The sequence below is a fragment of the Danio aesculapii genome, chromosome 5 (assembly GCF_903798145.1).
Source record: "Danio aesculapii chromosome 5, fDanAes4.1, whole genome shotgun sequence".
In the NCBI taxonomy this organism is placed as follows: Eukaryota; Metazoa; Chordata; class Actinopteri; order Cypriniformes; family Danionidae; genus Danio; species Danio aesculapii.
In genome coordinates this window covers 3,943,465-3,960,057 of record NC_079439.1, presented here as the reverse complement: position 1 = coordinate 3,960,057, position 16,593 = coordinate 3,943,465, and the positions used below count along the sequence as shown (strand labels likewise).

The following is a 16,593-nucleotide window of genomic DNA, read 5'->3' as shown; positions in this document are numbered from 1 at the left end:
CCGGACCCACCTCCGGCCAAAAGGACTTATAAAAGTCAACTGACAACCCATCAAGTCCAGGTGCTTTCCCACATTCCATGCTTTGCAGAGCCTCCTCCAACTCCTCCAGAGTTAAGGCCCTGCTGATCTCAGCATTAGCCTCTTTGGACAGCTGAGGCAAGTTTTCAAGGAAGACATTAGTAGTTTGTTCATGCATAAGATCACTTTTATACAAATGCTCATAGAAACTCACTGCTCTTTTTCGAATATCAGAAGGGTCTGATAACAAAGATCCATCCTCTGATTTTAAAGCATGTATAAGCCTTCTTTGTCCATTTTTTTTCTCTAAATTAAAAAAGAATTTAGAAGGTGCATCCATCAACTCTATACTCTGATAGCGTGATCTGACCAGCGCTCCTTGTGTAACAGTATCCAATAATTTACCTAAAATATTTTTCTTTTTATTAAAGGAGTCCAAATAAGCCAAATTTGATGTGCTGTCAACAAGCATTTGAAGCTCTACCAGCTCCTTCTCAATTGATTTCATTGAACGGAGAATGTCTCCTGTGACATTAAGAGTATATTGTTGACACAGCTGTTTAACTTGCACCTTTGCAACCTCCCACCACTGCTGCAAACATTGAAAAGAAGTTTTTGTATTTCTAAAATTCTTCCAGAACTCTTTAAAAATCTCCTTAAAATGCTTATCAGACAATAAATTACTGTTAAAATGCCAATACGCACTTTTTGATTTAATAGACCTTTGTGATATAACACACTGTAACAAACTGTGATCAGAGAAACCCACTGGGCAAATTGAACAGCTTCTGAAAAGATTAAACTGGTGCTTAAAACAATAAAATCTATCTAATCTTGCTAGTGAAATGCAATTGTCATAAGCATGAGCCCAGGTATACTGTCTTTGACTGCCATTAAAATTCCTCCAGACATCAACAATCTCATGGGTTTTTATTAATTGAATTAAACGCTTCTGTGAAGACATGTGTGGTTCAACATGATTCCTATCAAGAATGCTCTCAGTACAATTAAAATCCCCCCCTAAAAACAAAACTTTGTCAGTGTCACAATTACTTAAAACATTGCTCAACGCATCAAGGAGCACCATCCTTTCCAAAGCATTAACTGGAACATACACGCATATAAATATAAAAGAATATTTTTCAAACTGGGCATCAACTTTTAAAAGTCTACCTTTTATAACTTCATCTACCTGATAGGAAACAGGAACAAATCTCTTAGAGAACAAAATAGCAACCCCACTGCTAGTTGAACTCAAATGACTTAAAACTGATAACCCATCAAATTCCTTACCCCAGTCAGAACTGTTTAAAGCATCACTATGCGTTTCTTGAATACACAAGACATCAATTCTCTTTTGTTTAATTACTTCATATATCTGATATCTTTTCCTAATATCTCTAGCCCCATTTACATTAAGAGAAGCCACAAAAACCTCCTCCATAGAAAAGAAAGAAAGACAAAAACAAAAATAACCCAAACAAAGAAAACAGAAAAGATAAAAGGGGAAAACGTATTTATGTGCTGTCATTACTGAGCCTTGGTTGTGCATTAAGTTTGCCAAGCAGTTTTTCTAGCCGATACACCTCCTGTTTATTGAAACTTCCCTCACTCCTAAAAAACTTTGCTTTTTCCATGAATTGAATAACATCTGGGAAATATTCCTCAATTTTAACATTTCTGGCATTTTTTGTCACTTTAAGAAATGACTTTATGTCATCCACAGTGTAAACTCGGCTAGAAAAACCGCTTAATGGCAAACTGCATGACACACTGCACTCTGAAAAGTCGCTCTCACTCTCCGTTTCGGATTGACTCAGATCGCAATTATCCGTCTTTTTGGCCTGTTTACCGGTATTCTGTTGTTTTAAGCGTCTCTTCTGAGGCGTCTTAAAAGCACTGTCATCTAAATCCATTTCTAAAATCTGATCTTGTTCTTTATTGAAAGACGCTTGCTCTCCGGCTACAACCGGGTTATTGCTCTTGCGCAATGCATCCCCCGCAGCCCGTATTGGCTGTTCATCCACCTGTAACGGCCCGTCTCCTTCCACATCAACTACGTCGTTTCTCCTCTCATCATTTTTATCAATCGGGATCACCTCAGCTACTGTCTGTGGTACATTTTCCTGAGGAAGACTTGTGCTAGGCGCGTTACTAACACTAGCCACTGCGGCCGTGTCATTCTGCATCTCAGAGTCGCGCGCATCAGCAGGTGAACGATTTTGATCTTGCTGGTTTACTCGACCGGGGCATGCGCGGATCAAGTGACCCATTTCTCCGCAAGCAAAACACTTCATACTGTTTGTAGTCACAAATATTACGTAATTAAATTCGTCCTGACGAAAGTTTAATGCCACGTCTAATTCATCCAAGTTGTCCTGCAAAACCATATAGGCATAACGCCGAAAAGACACAACATGCTTTAACAATGGTGACTTGCACCCGATAGGAATCATTTTTATCGGGGAAACAAGTTTGCCGTAGCGTGAAAGCATTCCGGTCAGCACCTCGTTCGAAATAAAAGGGGGTACGTTGGACAAAGTTACTCTTTTAGATGGAGTAGACAGGGGAAGCACTGGAGTGAAAATTCCACCTATAACAATTCCACTTTCAACCAACTGATTCGCCAAAACAACCGTCTTTACAAATACTACAATCGCATTATTCATACGAGATGCTGACATGATGCTTTCAGTGCCTACAACTTCACCTATAGCCAAACTACACTCTTCCACACTAACAGTGGAGTCCACTTTGATTCCATGACGCCGTGTCAGAAAATCAAAGCTCCGACTCCCCGTCATAGCCATTCTGACACAAAAACCGAGAGCCGATGCTCCGGTATAAGTTTAATTAATCCTCTTTCTCAAACTAATGAAGCCAATAACCTCAAAAAGAAGAGAAAAAGGATAGAAAAAGTAAATCTCTCGTACCTGCACACACACACCAAACGCTCACACAGAGCTCCGCCCACTCACTCAGCACATGCGCAGCAGAAAGAAAGAAAGAAAGAAAGAAAAAGAAAGATAGAAAAACAAAAAGAAAGAAAGAAAGAAAAAGAAAGATAGAAAAACAAAAAGAAAGGAAGAAAGAAAGAAAGAAAGAAGAAAATACTTAAATCTTAAGGTTTAAGATTTGATAAAGAATACAGTAAACAAATTATTGCTGGATTAAAATAACGTGAATAATATTAATGTTCATTCCTTCATTCATTTTCCTTCTGCTTAGTCCCTTTATTCATCAGGGGTCACCACAGAGGAATGAATCGCCAACTTATCCAGCATATGTTTTACGCAGTGGTTGCCCTTCCAGCTGCAACCCATCACTGGGAAACACCCATACACACTCATTTACACTCATACACTACGGCCAATTTAGTTCACCCACTTCCCCTATAGCGCATGTGTTTGGACTGTGGGGGAAACCGGAGCACCAGGAGGAAACCCATGCCAACACGAGGAGAACATGCACACGCAACTCCACACAAAAATGACAACTGGCCCAGCCGGGACTTGAACCAGCAACCTTCTTGCTGTATGGCGACAGTGCTAACCACTGAGCCACCATGCCGCATTTTCATTAATGTTTTTGTACAAATTGTTATAGTATTTGAAGTCTGGAATAAGTACAATTTAAGCAAAGAAAGAAAGAAAATATTTACATTTTAAGATCCAAGATTTGATAAAGAATACAGTAAAAATGTGAAATATTATTTTACTATTACTTTAATTTATAAGAATTACTTTTATTAGAAGAAAGAAAGAAGCTAAGTTTATTCAGCAAGAATGATGATAATTGAGCAAAATGACAGTATATATTTATAATAATAATAATAGTGATACTGTTTCAGAACATTACAGTTTTTTGTGTGGTTTATTTATGAACTAATTTCGAGAGGATCACGTTATGATCAACACAACTGGCTCCTTATTAGCTCCATAATCTGACCCATTAGAGGATTATGGAAGCATTATAAATAACCAGAGCTTTTCACTCCAGTTATCTTCGTCTTGAAGCTTCCCCCCCTTCCACCCCTACTTCCTCCCCCTTTTTCTGATAGGGCGACATGGTGGCCCAATGGCTAGCACTGTTGCCTCACAGCAAGAACACCGCTGGTCTAACCTCCTATCGGGCTGGTTGGTGTTTCTGTGTGGAGTTTACATGTTCTCCCCGTGTTCGCGTGGGTTTCCCCCCGGTTCCCCGGTTTCCTCCCACCGTCCTAAAACATAAACCATAGCCAATCGACTAAACCAAATTATCACCTAAGACAACCTTAGTTTACACTTCTCACGCGGCGACAAGCAGGGGAGTCCTCCAGACCTACCTGAGCTCGAACTCCGCTCTCGCCCTTCTAACAGGAGGGAGCCCCGGGCTCGAGGATATTACAAGCTTAGGTGCTCTCTCCCAGGACAGCATGCCAAATATGCTTTATTGATTATCAGCTAAGTGTGAACTCTTGAAAACAGAATGATCCCTTAATTAGCACAAGGAAGTTTGCAAGTATATTTAACTATTCCACCATACTATTGGTGCTGAAGTTTACAATATCTTTTCTTATATATATATATATATATGGCGACACGGTGGCTCAGTGGTTAGAACTGTTGCCTCACAGCAAGTAGGTTGCTGGTTCAAGACCCGGCTAAGTCAGTTGTCATTTCTGTGTGGTGTTTGCATGTTCTCCCCATGTTGCTCCGGTTTCCCCCACAAGTCCAAACACATCTGGTACAGGTGAATTGGGCAAGCTAAATTGTCCGTAGTGTGTGTGTGTGAATGAGTGTGTATGGAAGTTTCCCAGTACTGGGTTGCAGCTGGAAGGGCATCCGCTGCCTAAATATATGCTGGTAAATGTATGCTAGATAAGTTGGCGGTTCATTCCGCTGTGGTGGCCCCAGATTAATAAAGGGACTAAGCCAAAAAGAAAATGAGTGAATGAGTTTGCATGTTCTCCCCGTGTTGGCTTGGGTTTCCTCCGGGTACTCCGGTACAAGTCCAAACACATGCGCTATAGGGGAATTGAGTAAACTAAATTAGACACAGTGTATGAGTTTATGGGTGAATGAGTGTGTATGGGTGTTTCCCAGTACTGAGTTGCATGTATAAACATTTGCTGGATAAGTTGGCGGTTCATTCCGCTGTGGCAACCCCTGATTAATAAAGGGACTAAGCCAAAGGAAAATGTATGAATATGAAACATAAACTCCTTTTGATGCAGTATGTCCACTAAATATAGGTTGCTGTAGCTCACTTGGTTTTGGAACAGAATTTGAAATCTATTTCTTGTCACAGCAAGGATTCAGATATTATGGTGGTTTCAGTGTTCTGACTGCCAACTCACCTTTACCACCCACAGACTTCTACATCATGACACTGAGGGAATATAAAGAGAGTGTCTGTGCTCCAGCGCCTCCTGCAGGCAGCGCTGAAAAATGCAAATAAATAAACATGCCAAACCATTTCATATCTTAGATTTCTAGGAGTCTTCAGGTTTTTCAGTGTGTGATTTTGTTGACCTGTGAAAATCACTCCAGACTTGATTGATTCCACAAGTGATGTTTGATGGAGGAGACTGACCCGAGCTGAGCTGAGCGTCCTCTATTGCTCTGCAGGTATCCTGAAGAAGACATCCGGCAGAAGGTGGAGACATTTCGCCAGATGCTGATGGAGAAGGAGGGAGTGATCACGCGAGAAGGATTTAACCCACGACCACCGTGAGTCTATCAAACCCACACATACACACACACACACACACACACACACACACACACACACACACACACACACACACACACACACACACACACACACATGATGTATGTCAGAAAGTGAGCTCACATCGATCCACTCTCATCTTATTTTTCAAAGTGTATTGAATAAAGTGTGTGTGTTTCCTGTGGAGACAGTATCGTGTAACGTTTCCATGTGACACTTTATTACTGTGATTAATGCTGATGCAGATCAGCACTGACAGGATTCGTCCATAACTCAGTCTATAACCTGCTTTTAACTACTATTTTAAGTACTATAGTACTATTACTAATATTACAAATGCCTTATTACATGTAAAGACATTAAAACATTTACCCAATTTCACAATTTGCTCAGTAACACTTTATTCTGATGGTCCTTTCGAGTATTAGTAGACTGTCTGCTTAATATCTGTTGAAATGCTCCTTCAACAGACATTTAACTGACTATAAGAAACGTTGCAAGTACATGTCAACTTAAACCAACCCTAACCCCAACCTAACAGTCTACTTATAATCTAATGACAATTAGTCGGCATGTAGATGCAATGTAACTTAAATTCAACAAAGGGACCATCAAAATAAAGTGTGACCATTTGCTTAGATAGGGCGGCACGGTGGCTCAGTGGTTAGCACTGTCACCTCACGGCAAGAAGGTCGCTGGTTCGAGTCCCAGCTGGGCCAGTTGTCATTTCTGTGTGGAGTTTACATGATCTCCCCGTGTTGGTGTGGGTTTCCTCCGGGTGCTCCGGTTTCCCCCACAGTCCAAAGACATGCGGTTCAGGTGACTTAGGTAGGCTATATTGGCCGTAGTGTATGAGTGTGAATGAATGTGTTTGGATGTTTCCCAGAGATGGGTTGTGGATGGAAGGGCATCCACTGCATAAAACAAATGCTGGATAAGTTGGCGGTTCATTCCGCTGTGGCGACCCCAGATTAATAAAGGGACTAAGCCGACAAGAAAATGAAAGAATGAATATTGGATGACATTAATCATTATTTTTATATAACTAGTATAATAACCACCCACATTAATTAACAAGTGCCAACACTTAAGATCCTCTAAAGCATTTACATTACATTAAGCCAACAAGTTATTAATTTACTTGAACTAACGTAAAATAACTAAATTAGAGATGTATTTTTATGACCTAAATTTGTATATATTAATAAGTCCAAAAACAAAATTACTCAAAGAGATACTGGAAAACTGGAAAATAAAGCATATTAATGTAAAAACAATAAAGAGTACTGTTTTTACAGGCTCAGTTCGATTGAGGTAAAGTTTATATTCACACACATTCAGACTTTCTCCTTGATGATAAAAAATCGTAACGTTAGTGTTTGCAAATTCTAAATAGTAAAACCATGTTAAGTCAAATAAATAGTGCTAATGTTGTTTTCAAATCATGCTTACGTTAAATGAGATTTCAGATACCTTAATAAACAATATAGGGACGAGTTGTGACTGAATGAATGTGTAATTATAAGTCCAAACACATGCGCTATAGGGGAATTGAATAAACTAAATTGGCCGTAGTGTATGAGTGTGTGTGTGTGAACGTGTTTCCCAGTACTGGGTTGCAGCTGGAAGGGCATCCGCTGCTTAAAACATATGCCAGAATAGTTAGTGGTGTGGCGACCCCTGACAAATAAAGGGACTAAGCCGAAGGAAATTGAATGGATGAATACTTATTGAAACGATTCAGTAAAAGGAATCTCGATTGCCATTATTTTTTTAATGAATAAAATATGGTAATTCTAATAGCTTAATAATGAACCACAAACTAATCCAGCATGTTTTACGCAGTGGATGCCCTTCCGGCTGCAACCCAGCACTGGGAAACACCCATACACTCTCTCATTCACGCATAAACAATTTAGTTCATCGATTCGCCTGTAGCGCATGTGTTTGGACTGTGGGGGAAACCGGCACACCCGTAGGAAACCCACTCAATCATAGGCAGAACATGCAAACTCCACACAGAAATGACTCGAACCAGTGACCTTCTTGCTGTGAGGCTAAAGTGCTAACCACTGAGCCACCGTGACGCCCAGTCACACTTTCATTTTGCAAATATTTATGTGTTTACTAACATTCACTAATAACGAGCAGTGCTTTTTACATCAGTTATTAATTATAGTTCAGCATTTACTACTGCATTATTAATGTCTAAATGCATGCTTGTTACATTAGTTAAAGCACCATGAGTTAACATGAATTAACAATGAATGACTTTATTTAACTAATGTTAACAAAAATGAATAAATATTGTAATAAATGTATTATTCATTGTTTGTTCAATTCAACAAGTTGAACATTATTGTAAAATGTCACCTTTTTATTTATATTGTGCCTTTCAAACACCTACAGACACTTTGCAGAAGATAAATAAAAACCATAGACTGTAAAATACATGGACGTAGCATCCGTGACGTCACCCATAGGTTTCTGAACACTGCAAAAGAAGCTACAAGTAGGCGCGGCCAACCGTCGCCATTTTGTTTGCGCGTCATCGCACCCACGGCGGGATACCAAACAAGGGCAAAGAGGCGGAGAGTGAGCGGAGCTACAGACGCCTGCTGGCACTTTGCTTAGACCTAGCAGACAGACTTTACTTTGGGAGAGACGCTTGATACTTTATTACCTGCGACTCATTTGTGTTCTGACCACATGTGCTTGGCTGTACACTATATCAATAAAGTGTTTAGACTTTTAAAAACACTGTAGTAATACAGTGAGCCCCTAAGCATTGTTCTTATGACGTTTTTCTACAGGAGGAAAACGTGAATTACTTCCAAACACTTCAGATCTAGTCTGTGTTAGTAAATGCAAGACTATTGATGAACTCCAGCATAACACTGTATGATAACGCTTCAGATGACTGTTCTAGAGCCTACAGCTTATCAATCTGTCAGATTCTGGAGTGCTTTACGGGTCTAAAGAAAAATATTAATGATAAATGATCTTAAATAAAACAAATGCATTTATAGAGATGGTATATCAGTATATAACTTTACTTACATGGGAAACGGAGGCCACATGAATGGTTTGTGAGCACAATTAAATGCACACAGCATCCCATATCATCTGATAATTGTAAGAAATAAGTCCAAAAGGCAGCTGACTGTGTAAAGCCACATAAACAGAACAAAAATACGATGAATATGCCGAGATCAGTGGCTAATCTGCCCGATTCAGCTGAGGTGAAGTGACGGCGACCAGCGAGACCTAGCTGTCACTCAAGTGGCCACGCCCTTAATTATGCAAACTTAATATAACCTAAAATAAAGGAAATGGATGAGTTATAAAAAAATTCACCCCCCTCACAGTTGTCATGGAGGGTAATAATAGCTATATGAACCAACATCGTTCTTTGTACCAGGCTGTAAACACCTTTTTTTCTGCTGTAAAGTTGGCCATTCTAACAGTGGGCTCAATTGCACTTTGCTCTATTATGGAGCCAGGACTAGCGGAATTTTGATGAATTGCAGTTTCAGTTACTTCCGTATTGGCTTACCGAGGGAGAGCGGGAGGTTGCAGCTTGATAAAAACAAGAAATGAGAGAAATACAAGAGTGTTAACAAATAATGTGCAGGAAATCAGAAAAAAAAACACACATCGCAAACAACATGAAGTACCAATTAGTGGAGAGAGATACAGAAGGCTGACATTTACCAGTGTGACGAAGAAACTGATCATTTCAGACAGACTAACGTGCTAGGAAGGATAATGAGGAGAAGTTGAAGCTTTATAATGAGGGAGAGAGAGAGAGCATTATAAGTGTGAAGTTTGGCACTCTCGTTATATTAATCAGTGTTATTCTGTTCCTGAGAAAGATCATGTGTGTTTTTATAAAGAGAAAGTCTTATTTGTTTTATTTCGGCTAGAATAAAAGCAGTTTTTTATTTTTTATAACTGTTACGACTTTATAGTTTTGCTCTAGGGTTTAAGAGGTAACATTTAAAGGTGGTTAAAATTTGTAGTGAGTTGGTGGCAAAATTTCAACAACAACCACCAAAATACTGCCAAAAATAAGTGAATTTATTTACAATAGTGAAAAAAGGCAAACAGAAAAGTATTATTTACAAGATCACACAAAAGAGAATAAATCAAGGTATATTATGGATGGGGGAAACGAGAATTAAGTGGCGCCAAATAAATGAAAGCAATATAACAAAACACCCAAATCTAGCTAATATCTACCCTCTAAACTATCTAATAGAAAATAAACAAACAGAACAGCTTCAGCGTTTTCACGCTATAAATAAAACTACTCTTCTAACCAAAAATATAGAGAAATCTTACAGCGGGTGGCGCTCACTTCTAAACTAGTGTGTTTAGACAGTGGAGTTATCTACGTGATGCAAGATGTATGTCACGTGACCTCTAAACTCCTCGAATCCCAGGGAAAAGCTGAGGGGATTTTCACAAGCACACATACAAGACGGTAACAGCTATGAACACAACAAGAACAAGACCAAAATCAAAACTCTAAACTAACATCAATATCACATCTCATAACAAGCCAAAACACACACAAAAGCAAGCAAACATAAGGCAAGCAAGACAGAGCAAAAGCAGAACGAGCTTCCCCGCTCGCGTCCCTTTAAACTGTGAGCTCCTATTCTGATTGGTAGCTATGTTGATGACGTCACAGGGTGGAATAGAGATTGACATCTTCACGGACGAATGGGAAACTGGAATGATCGTACCTGAGAATTGACAGAGAGAGAGGGAGGGAGCGAGCGAGAGAGAAAGAGAGAGAGAGAGAGAGAGAGAGAGAGAGAGAGAGAGAGAGAGAGCACACACAAGCAAAACAGACAGGCATAATATACATTTGACTGTAACAATAATTCAATTCAATTCAATTCACCTTTATTTGTATAGCGCTTATACAATGTAGATTGTGTCAAAGCAGCTTCACATAAAAGGTCACAGTAAATAGGAACAGTGTAGTTCAGTTTGTAGTGTTTAAGTTCAGTTCAGTTTAGCTCAGTTCAGTGTGGTTTAATTATTACTACTGAGAGTCCAAATACTGAAGAGCAAATCCATCGATGCGCAGCTCTACAGATCCCGAAACATGCAAGCCAGTGGCGACAGCGGAGAGGGAAAAAAAAACTTCACTAAAGGTGGAAGTGAAGAAAAAAAACCTTGAGAGAAACCAGGCTCAGTTGGGCACGACCATTTTAATCAGTGGCAGAGGCTGGAAGCTGGCCTCAGCGAAGACTCGTCTGTCTCTGGAGCGTCACAGGAATCAGTCTCATGTTCTCCACTCCTCCATGACCACCACAGTAGCTGCTCAGGATTCGGCCTGGTCCAGGATATGGAAACCTTGGGATCATCTCGTCGTTGGTCTTGGATCGAATCAGTGACTCTGCATAGTCTGAGGGCCTCGGGAAGAGTGTCCCCAGGTGGAAATGGAGAATAAAGAGAATAATTAGCGTAGCTGATGTTCATAGTGTATATCAACAAGATGCATAACCTGTGTGGAAGCCCCCAAGTGGTGCACTAAGTGTATGCTTTACTGAACAGATAGGTCTTTAATCTAGTTTTCAATTGGGAGAGTGTGTCTGAGCCTCGGACGTTATCAGGAAGGCTATTCCAGAGTTCAGGAGCTATAAATGAGAAGGCTCGACCTCCTTTACTCGACTTTGCTATTCTAGGTACTACCAGAAGCCCTGAGTTTTGAGACCTTAAAGAGCGAGTTGGATTGTAGCGAGACAGAAGATTGGTTAGATAAACAGGAGCTAGATTATTTAGAGATTTATATGTAAGAAGCAATATTTTAAATTCAATACGAAACTTAACAGGCAGCCAGTGTAAGGAGGATAAAATTGGGGTGATGTGATCAAATTTTCTAGACCTGGTAAGAACTCTGGCAGCTGCATTTTGTACTAATTGAAGTTTGTTAATAGAGGATGCTGGGCAGCCAGCAAACAGTGCATTACAGTAGTCCAGCCTAGAAGTCATAAAAGCATGGACTAGCTTTTCTGCATCTGAGATGGATAGCATACTTCGTAACTTAGCGATATTTCTCAGATGAAAGAAAGCAGTTTTTGTGACATGGGATATATGATTTTTAAAAGTTAAATTACTGTCTAATATGACACCCAGATCTTTTATAGTAGAGCTAAAGCTAACTTTGTATCCCTCTAATTGTAGGTCGAGTTGTGAGATCTGCTGTGTACAGGATTTTGGCCCAATAAGTAATAATTCTGTTTTGTCTGAGTTTAAGAGAAGATATAGAGAGAGAAGATATATGAGTTTAAGAGAAGATATTGACCTTAATCATTTTAAGGTCAATATTATTAAGCTATATCTTTCTTCGATCGTATACAGCAGTGGTTCTCAAAGTGGGGGTCGGTCGCGAGACAATGGGTCGCTTTGGTGATTTCCAAAAATCTCCTATTTTATTAAACTATTAGGCAAGGCAAGTTTATTTCTATAGCACATTTCATACACAGTGACAATTCAAAGTGCTTTACATAAACAGGAATAAAAAAACAAGTATGTTACGTCCTTTTAGATGTTAATATTAAACCAAGGGTATTTGACATGACATATAATAGTTGAGTGTGTGTGTAATGTTACGAACCCTTTTGTTAAATCAATACAAAAGAATTCATCCTTAAAGGGAACGCAACATAAAGAGTACACACGATGAAGAAGTCTAAATTAATCAATTTATTACAACCAAAACAATCAAATTAATCATGTGTAACAACTAAGAAAGAATGAATAAAGAATCAAAAACTCACGGTTTCCAACAAATATACAAAACTAACCAAAGACTACACAACCCAACAATTAACAAATCAGATCAAAGTAAGATTTAAGGGAAACAAAACAGTAAATTAAAGAAAATAAAGGCTTGATGGCTGGCTGTGAAGTCTCCTTTCTCTCTCTCCGCTTAATGTTGGTCCATTTTTATAGACAATTTTCAATGAGCGCAACTCGCCGCAGGTGCGCAAAGGCGGACTCTAGGAAACAAACAGTGAGTGACGTCATGACACACACGCAAGCACAAACAGACAGGCAACAGCCGTAACAGTAACAAATGGAGGGAGAAAGAAACGACTGAAGAACCAAGTATCACTGCAATTGTTTATTGCCCATACTTCCAGTGAAACTATATTATACTGTGAAAGAAAAATATTTACAATAAATAAATGATGAATTACCTGGGGGTGGAGAGGAAGTAGTTAGATGTGCTTAAATCAAAGAAATAAATATAACAAAACTCAGTAACTGTTTTCAACAAACTAAACTAAATATGAAAAGGAAAGCATGAAAAGAAACATCTTCAACGTACCAAACACCTTAACTGTAACACGGGGAGTGACAGAGACAACTGAGGTTTAGGATCCATGTGCAGGTTTATTCAAACTCAGGGAGGCAATGGTCAACACAGGTGCAAACAGATGTATGAAGGCAGTCCAGAATCGTAATCAAACACAGGCGAGAGTTCGAAAGGCAGGCGGCAGACAAGGATAACTAGGTAAACAAGGCTAGGGTAAACACACGGAGAAACAAGACTAAGGAAACGCGTTGTAATGTCACTTTACAGTAAAACAAGACTCGGCAATGGAAGTGAGAGTGTGTGTGGTTTAAATAGTGTGTGTAATCAGTCTCTGACAATCCTCAGCTGGTGCAAATGTAATCAGTCAAAATGAGGAAGCATGTGTGTTTGTGGAACGGAGTGCATGTATGAAAATGTAGTCCATGAATGGCGGATTTGTAGTCCATATGTATTGTAAGGGTGAGTGCTTACCAGCGACCTCTGGTGGTTAGAGATCGCTGGTAATCATGACATTAACTAAACTACTCTCTAATTAAAAACAAACATACACAAAGCAGCACATTCTCCTGAACCTAATGAACTAATACACAGATGAATCTCGGTGTTGTGTATGTATATCGAGCGACTTACTCACTCCTACAATCTTTCTGAGGTATCACTCAAATACATCAGTTAACTGGACATGTAAACACATTGCACTTTCAGATCTCAAAACTTTAGACAAGAGAATTAAACACAAGCAAAACACATTCTCTCAGACTAGCCCTCGCAAGAGAGACTGTCCTCACAGAGACCCTCAGAAAGAGTAAGAGCGAGAAATGGAAAGAGATAGAGAGAGAGGTCGCCATTGCAGTTTGGGCTTGGTGGAATTGGTTAGTAAAGGTAGAAAAGTAAAACTAACAGTATACTTTTAATTCTTTTTCAAATATTTAAAATAGATGTTTCACAAACATAAAAAAACAGACCTCATAGTAGAGATCTTGTAGAGATCGAAGTGAGGTCATTGAGTTTGTTTTTATTATTCATGCATGCAGGAGACACATCTAGACTGAGTCAAAGTACAACAGCTCGTTATTGCATTGTAGACCAGTACATGTCATGACCTTTGACCTCTTGCATACACAGGGTCAGGCTGCTTCCTCATGAAGATGGAGATCATGTGCAAAATGTCGCGTACACTGACGGCTATGAACAAGACTATGACTGGGATGGAGAGTATTATGAGCAAGACTCGGCTGCTTATGATGATTGCAGGTAAACAGCAGAAAGGAGATGGAAGAAGATGATATTGTATTAAGAGTTAATAATCCTTTACTAAGCTCTGCCCTCCATTTTACTAAACATTTAGCATTTAAAGGGTTAGTTTACCCCAAAATTAAACTTCTGCTATCATTCACTCATCCTGGTGTCCTTTTAAACCCACTTTTGTTCATTTTTATAATACAAATGAAGGTGTTTGTTATAAAATCGACAGATGTCTGTTTATCCAGTAAAGTATTTTCAACCAGAATATTTGTAAAGTGATCAGTATAGTATTTTTATTTGAATAAAATGGACATAATTGTTTTATTTGAATAGATTAATTTAAATCGTTGACACTCTAATACACTCTAATACAAAGATAAGTCCATATGAAATGAGCAGTTTAATCAAAGAAAATGAACATTTCTCATGGTTTTCAATGACATGAAGCTGAGTAAATGATGGCTGAATGTTCATTTTGAGGTAAACTAAGCTTTAATAAATGGCTTATGTCCAAGATTTAAGTATCTGAGTGAAATAAAAGGGAGGTGGAGCCATTACATCAGCTTTTTATTTTATACAAATTGCATCTGAAAACCTTTTGAAAAATCTTTTGTGCAATTTAATGTTAAAACTCTAGACTGCTTCCATTATAATCTCTTCAGGGGTTTAGTCATTGTATGCAAACACTTGTTTACGTTGAGGGGACAAATAACACAACTAAAATGTACTTTGCTTACCAAATATAATACTTTTGGCTTGATTATGTTCCACAATGTCTTGTCTTCTTGCAGCAGACCCAAGAGAAAATCCAGCAGTTCACCTTCACCTCGGCCAAAGAAGAGGAAAAAGAAGAAGGCACGAAGACACAGCCGGTTAGTTCGCTTTCTGTCATCTAAAACAGTGCGTCATAATTTACAGAAAAGTCAGTTCACTCTGTGTCCATTATACAGCATGCAAAAGTTTGTGAACCCCTCGTAGAATCTGTGAAAATGTGAATAACATGATTTATCATGTGCTTGGGGGTGAATTTTTTTTATTTTTACTTTATTTTGCAATATAGTTCACAAAACAAAACCATAGCTGGAATGGTTAAAAATTGGGGGGTGAAAACATTTGCATTCGAAGATCAAGGTAAATCATGCTTCATTTGTCTTCCGGGAAACACGCAAGTATCTTCTGTTGCATCCGAAGGGCAATAATAAATGGAAAATATATATATCAGCACAATAAGAATAATTTGGACCTCTTACTCCTTTTTTTAAAGTTTTCACCCACCGGCAATTAATGCATTTAGTTTCCTTCTGAAGTTTCTGAGAGCATTTGAACCTTTTTAGAGAAGAAGGCACGGAGAAACAGCCGGTTAGTTCGCTTTCTGTCATCTAAAACTGTGCGTAATCATTTTAATTTAAAAAAGAAAAGTCAGTTCACTCTGTGTCCATAATACAGCATACAAAAGTTTGTGAACCCCTCATAGAATCTGTGAAAATGTGAATAACATGATTTATTATGTGCTTGGGAGTGAAAATGTTTTTATTTTTACTTTATTTAGCGGTCCTGAGTAAGATATTTTACCATTAAAAATGTTTAAATATAGTTCACAAAACAAAAACATAGCTGGAATGGTTAAAAATTGGGGGGTGAAAACTTTTGCATTCAAAGATTAAGGTAAATTGTTCTTAATTTGTCTTGCAGGAAGCATGCAAGTATCTTCTGTTGCATCCGAAGGGCAGTACTAAATGAAAAAATATATATGTTTCAGCAAAATAAGAAAAATATGGACATTTTCAAAAGTTTGCACCCCTCAGCAATGAATGCATTTAGTTTCCTTCTGGAGCTTCGGAGAGCATTTGAAGCATTTTAAATAGTGTGTATAGTACTCTTCAGTATAGTAAAAATAATGTTTGAGTCCCTCGGTTGCCTTCAGTCTGAAAATATGCATCTCAAAATTATACTGTCATTGACTGAAAGGGATCAAATCCACAGAAGATGCTGGAAAACTGACGAATCTACAGCACATAGACTATTTTAGCCTGTTTAACTGTTCAGAGCAAACAAGAGACTCATCAACAACCATCACAAAGTAAAAAACACTGCTAGGCTGTCAGGAAAACACTCACATTATTAAAAACCAGAGGTTCACATACTTATACACAGGTATATTTAAATAATTTCACCTATTTAGTTGGATCCTGTGAACTATATATAAACATTTTTATGTAAAATATCTTACTCAGGACAGTAATAAATAAATAAATAAATAAATAAATAAATAAATAAAT

The 16,593-nt window shown here is 38.5% G+C and overlaps 1 protein-coding gene across 2 annotated transcripts in view; it reads left to right on the top strand.

Annotated features, from left to right (window-relative positions):
- srrm3 (serine/arginine repetitive matrix 3) overlaps positions 1-16,593 on the top strand; it is a 167,922-nt gene that overhangs the window by 109,810 nt on the left and 41,519 nt on the right. For both annotated transcript variants that reach the window (XM_056457237.1, XM_056457235.1), the window contains exons 4-6: positions 5,628-5,729; positions 14,195-14,323; positions 15,106-15,186. In XM_056457237.1, the coding sequence (XP_056313212.1) occupies positions 5,628-5,729; positions 14,195-14,323; positions 15,106-15,186 (312 nt within the window). The remainder of the gene's footprint in view (positions 1-5,627; positions 5,730-14,194; positions 14,324-15,105; positions 15,187-16,593) is intronic.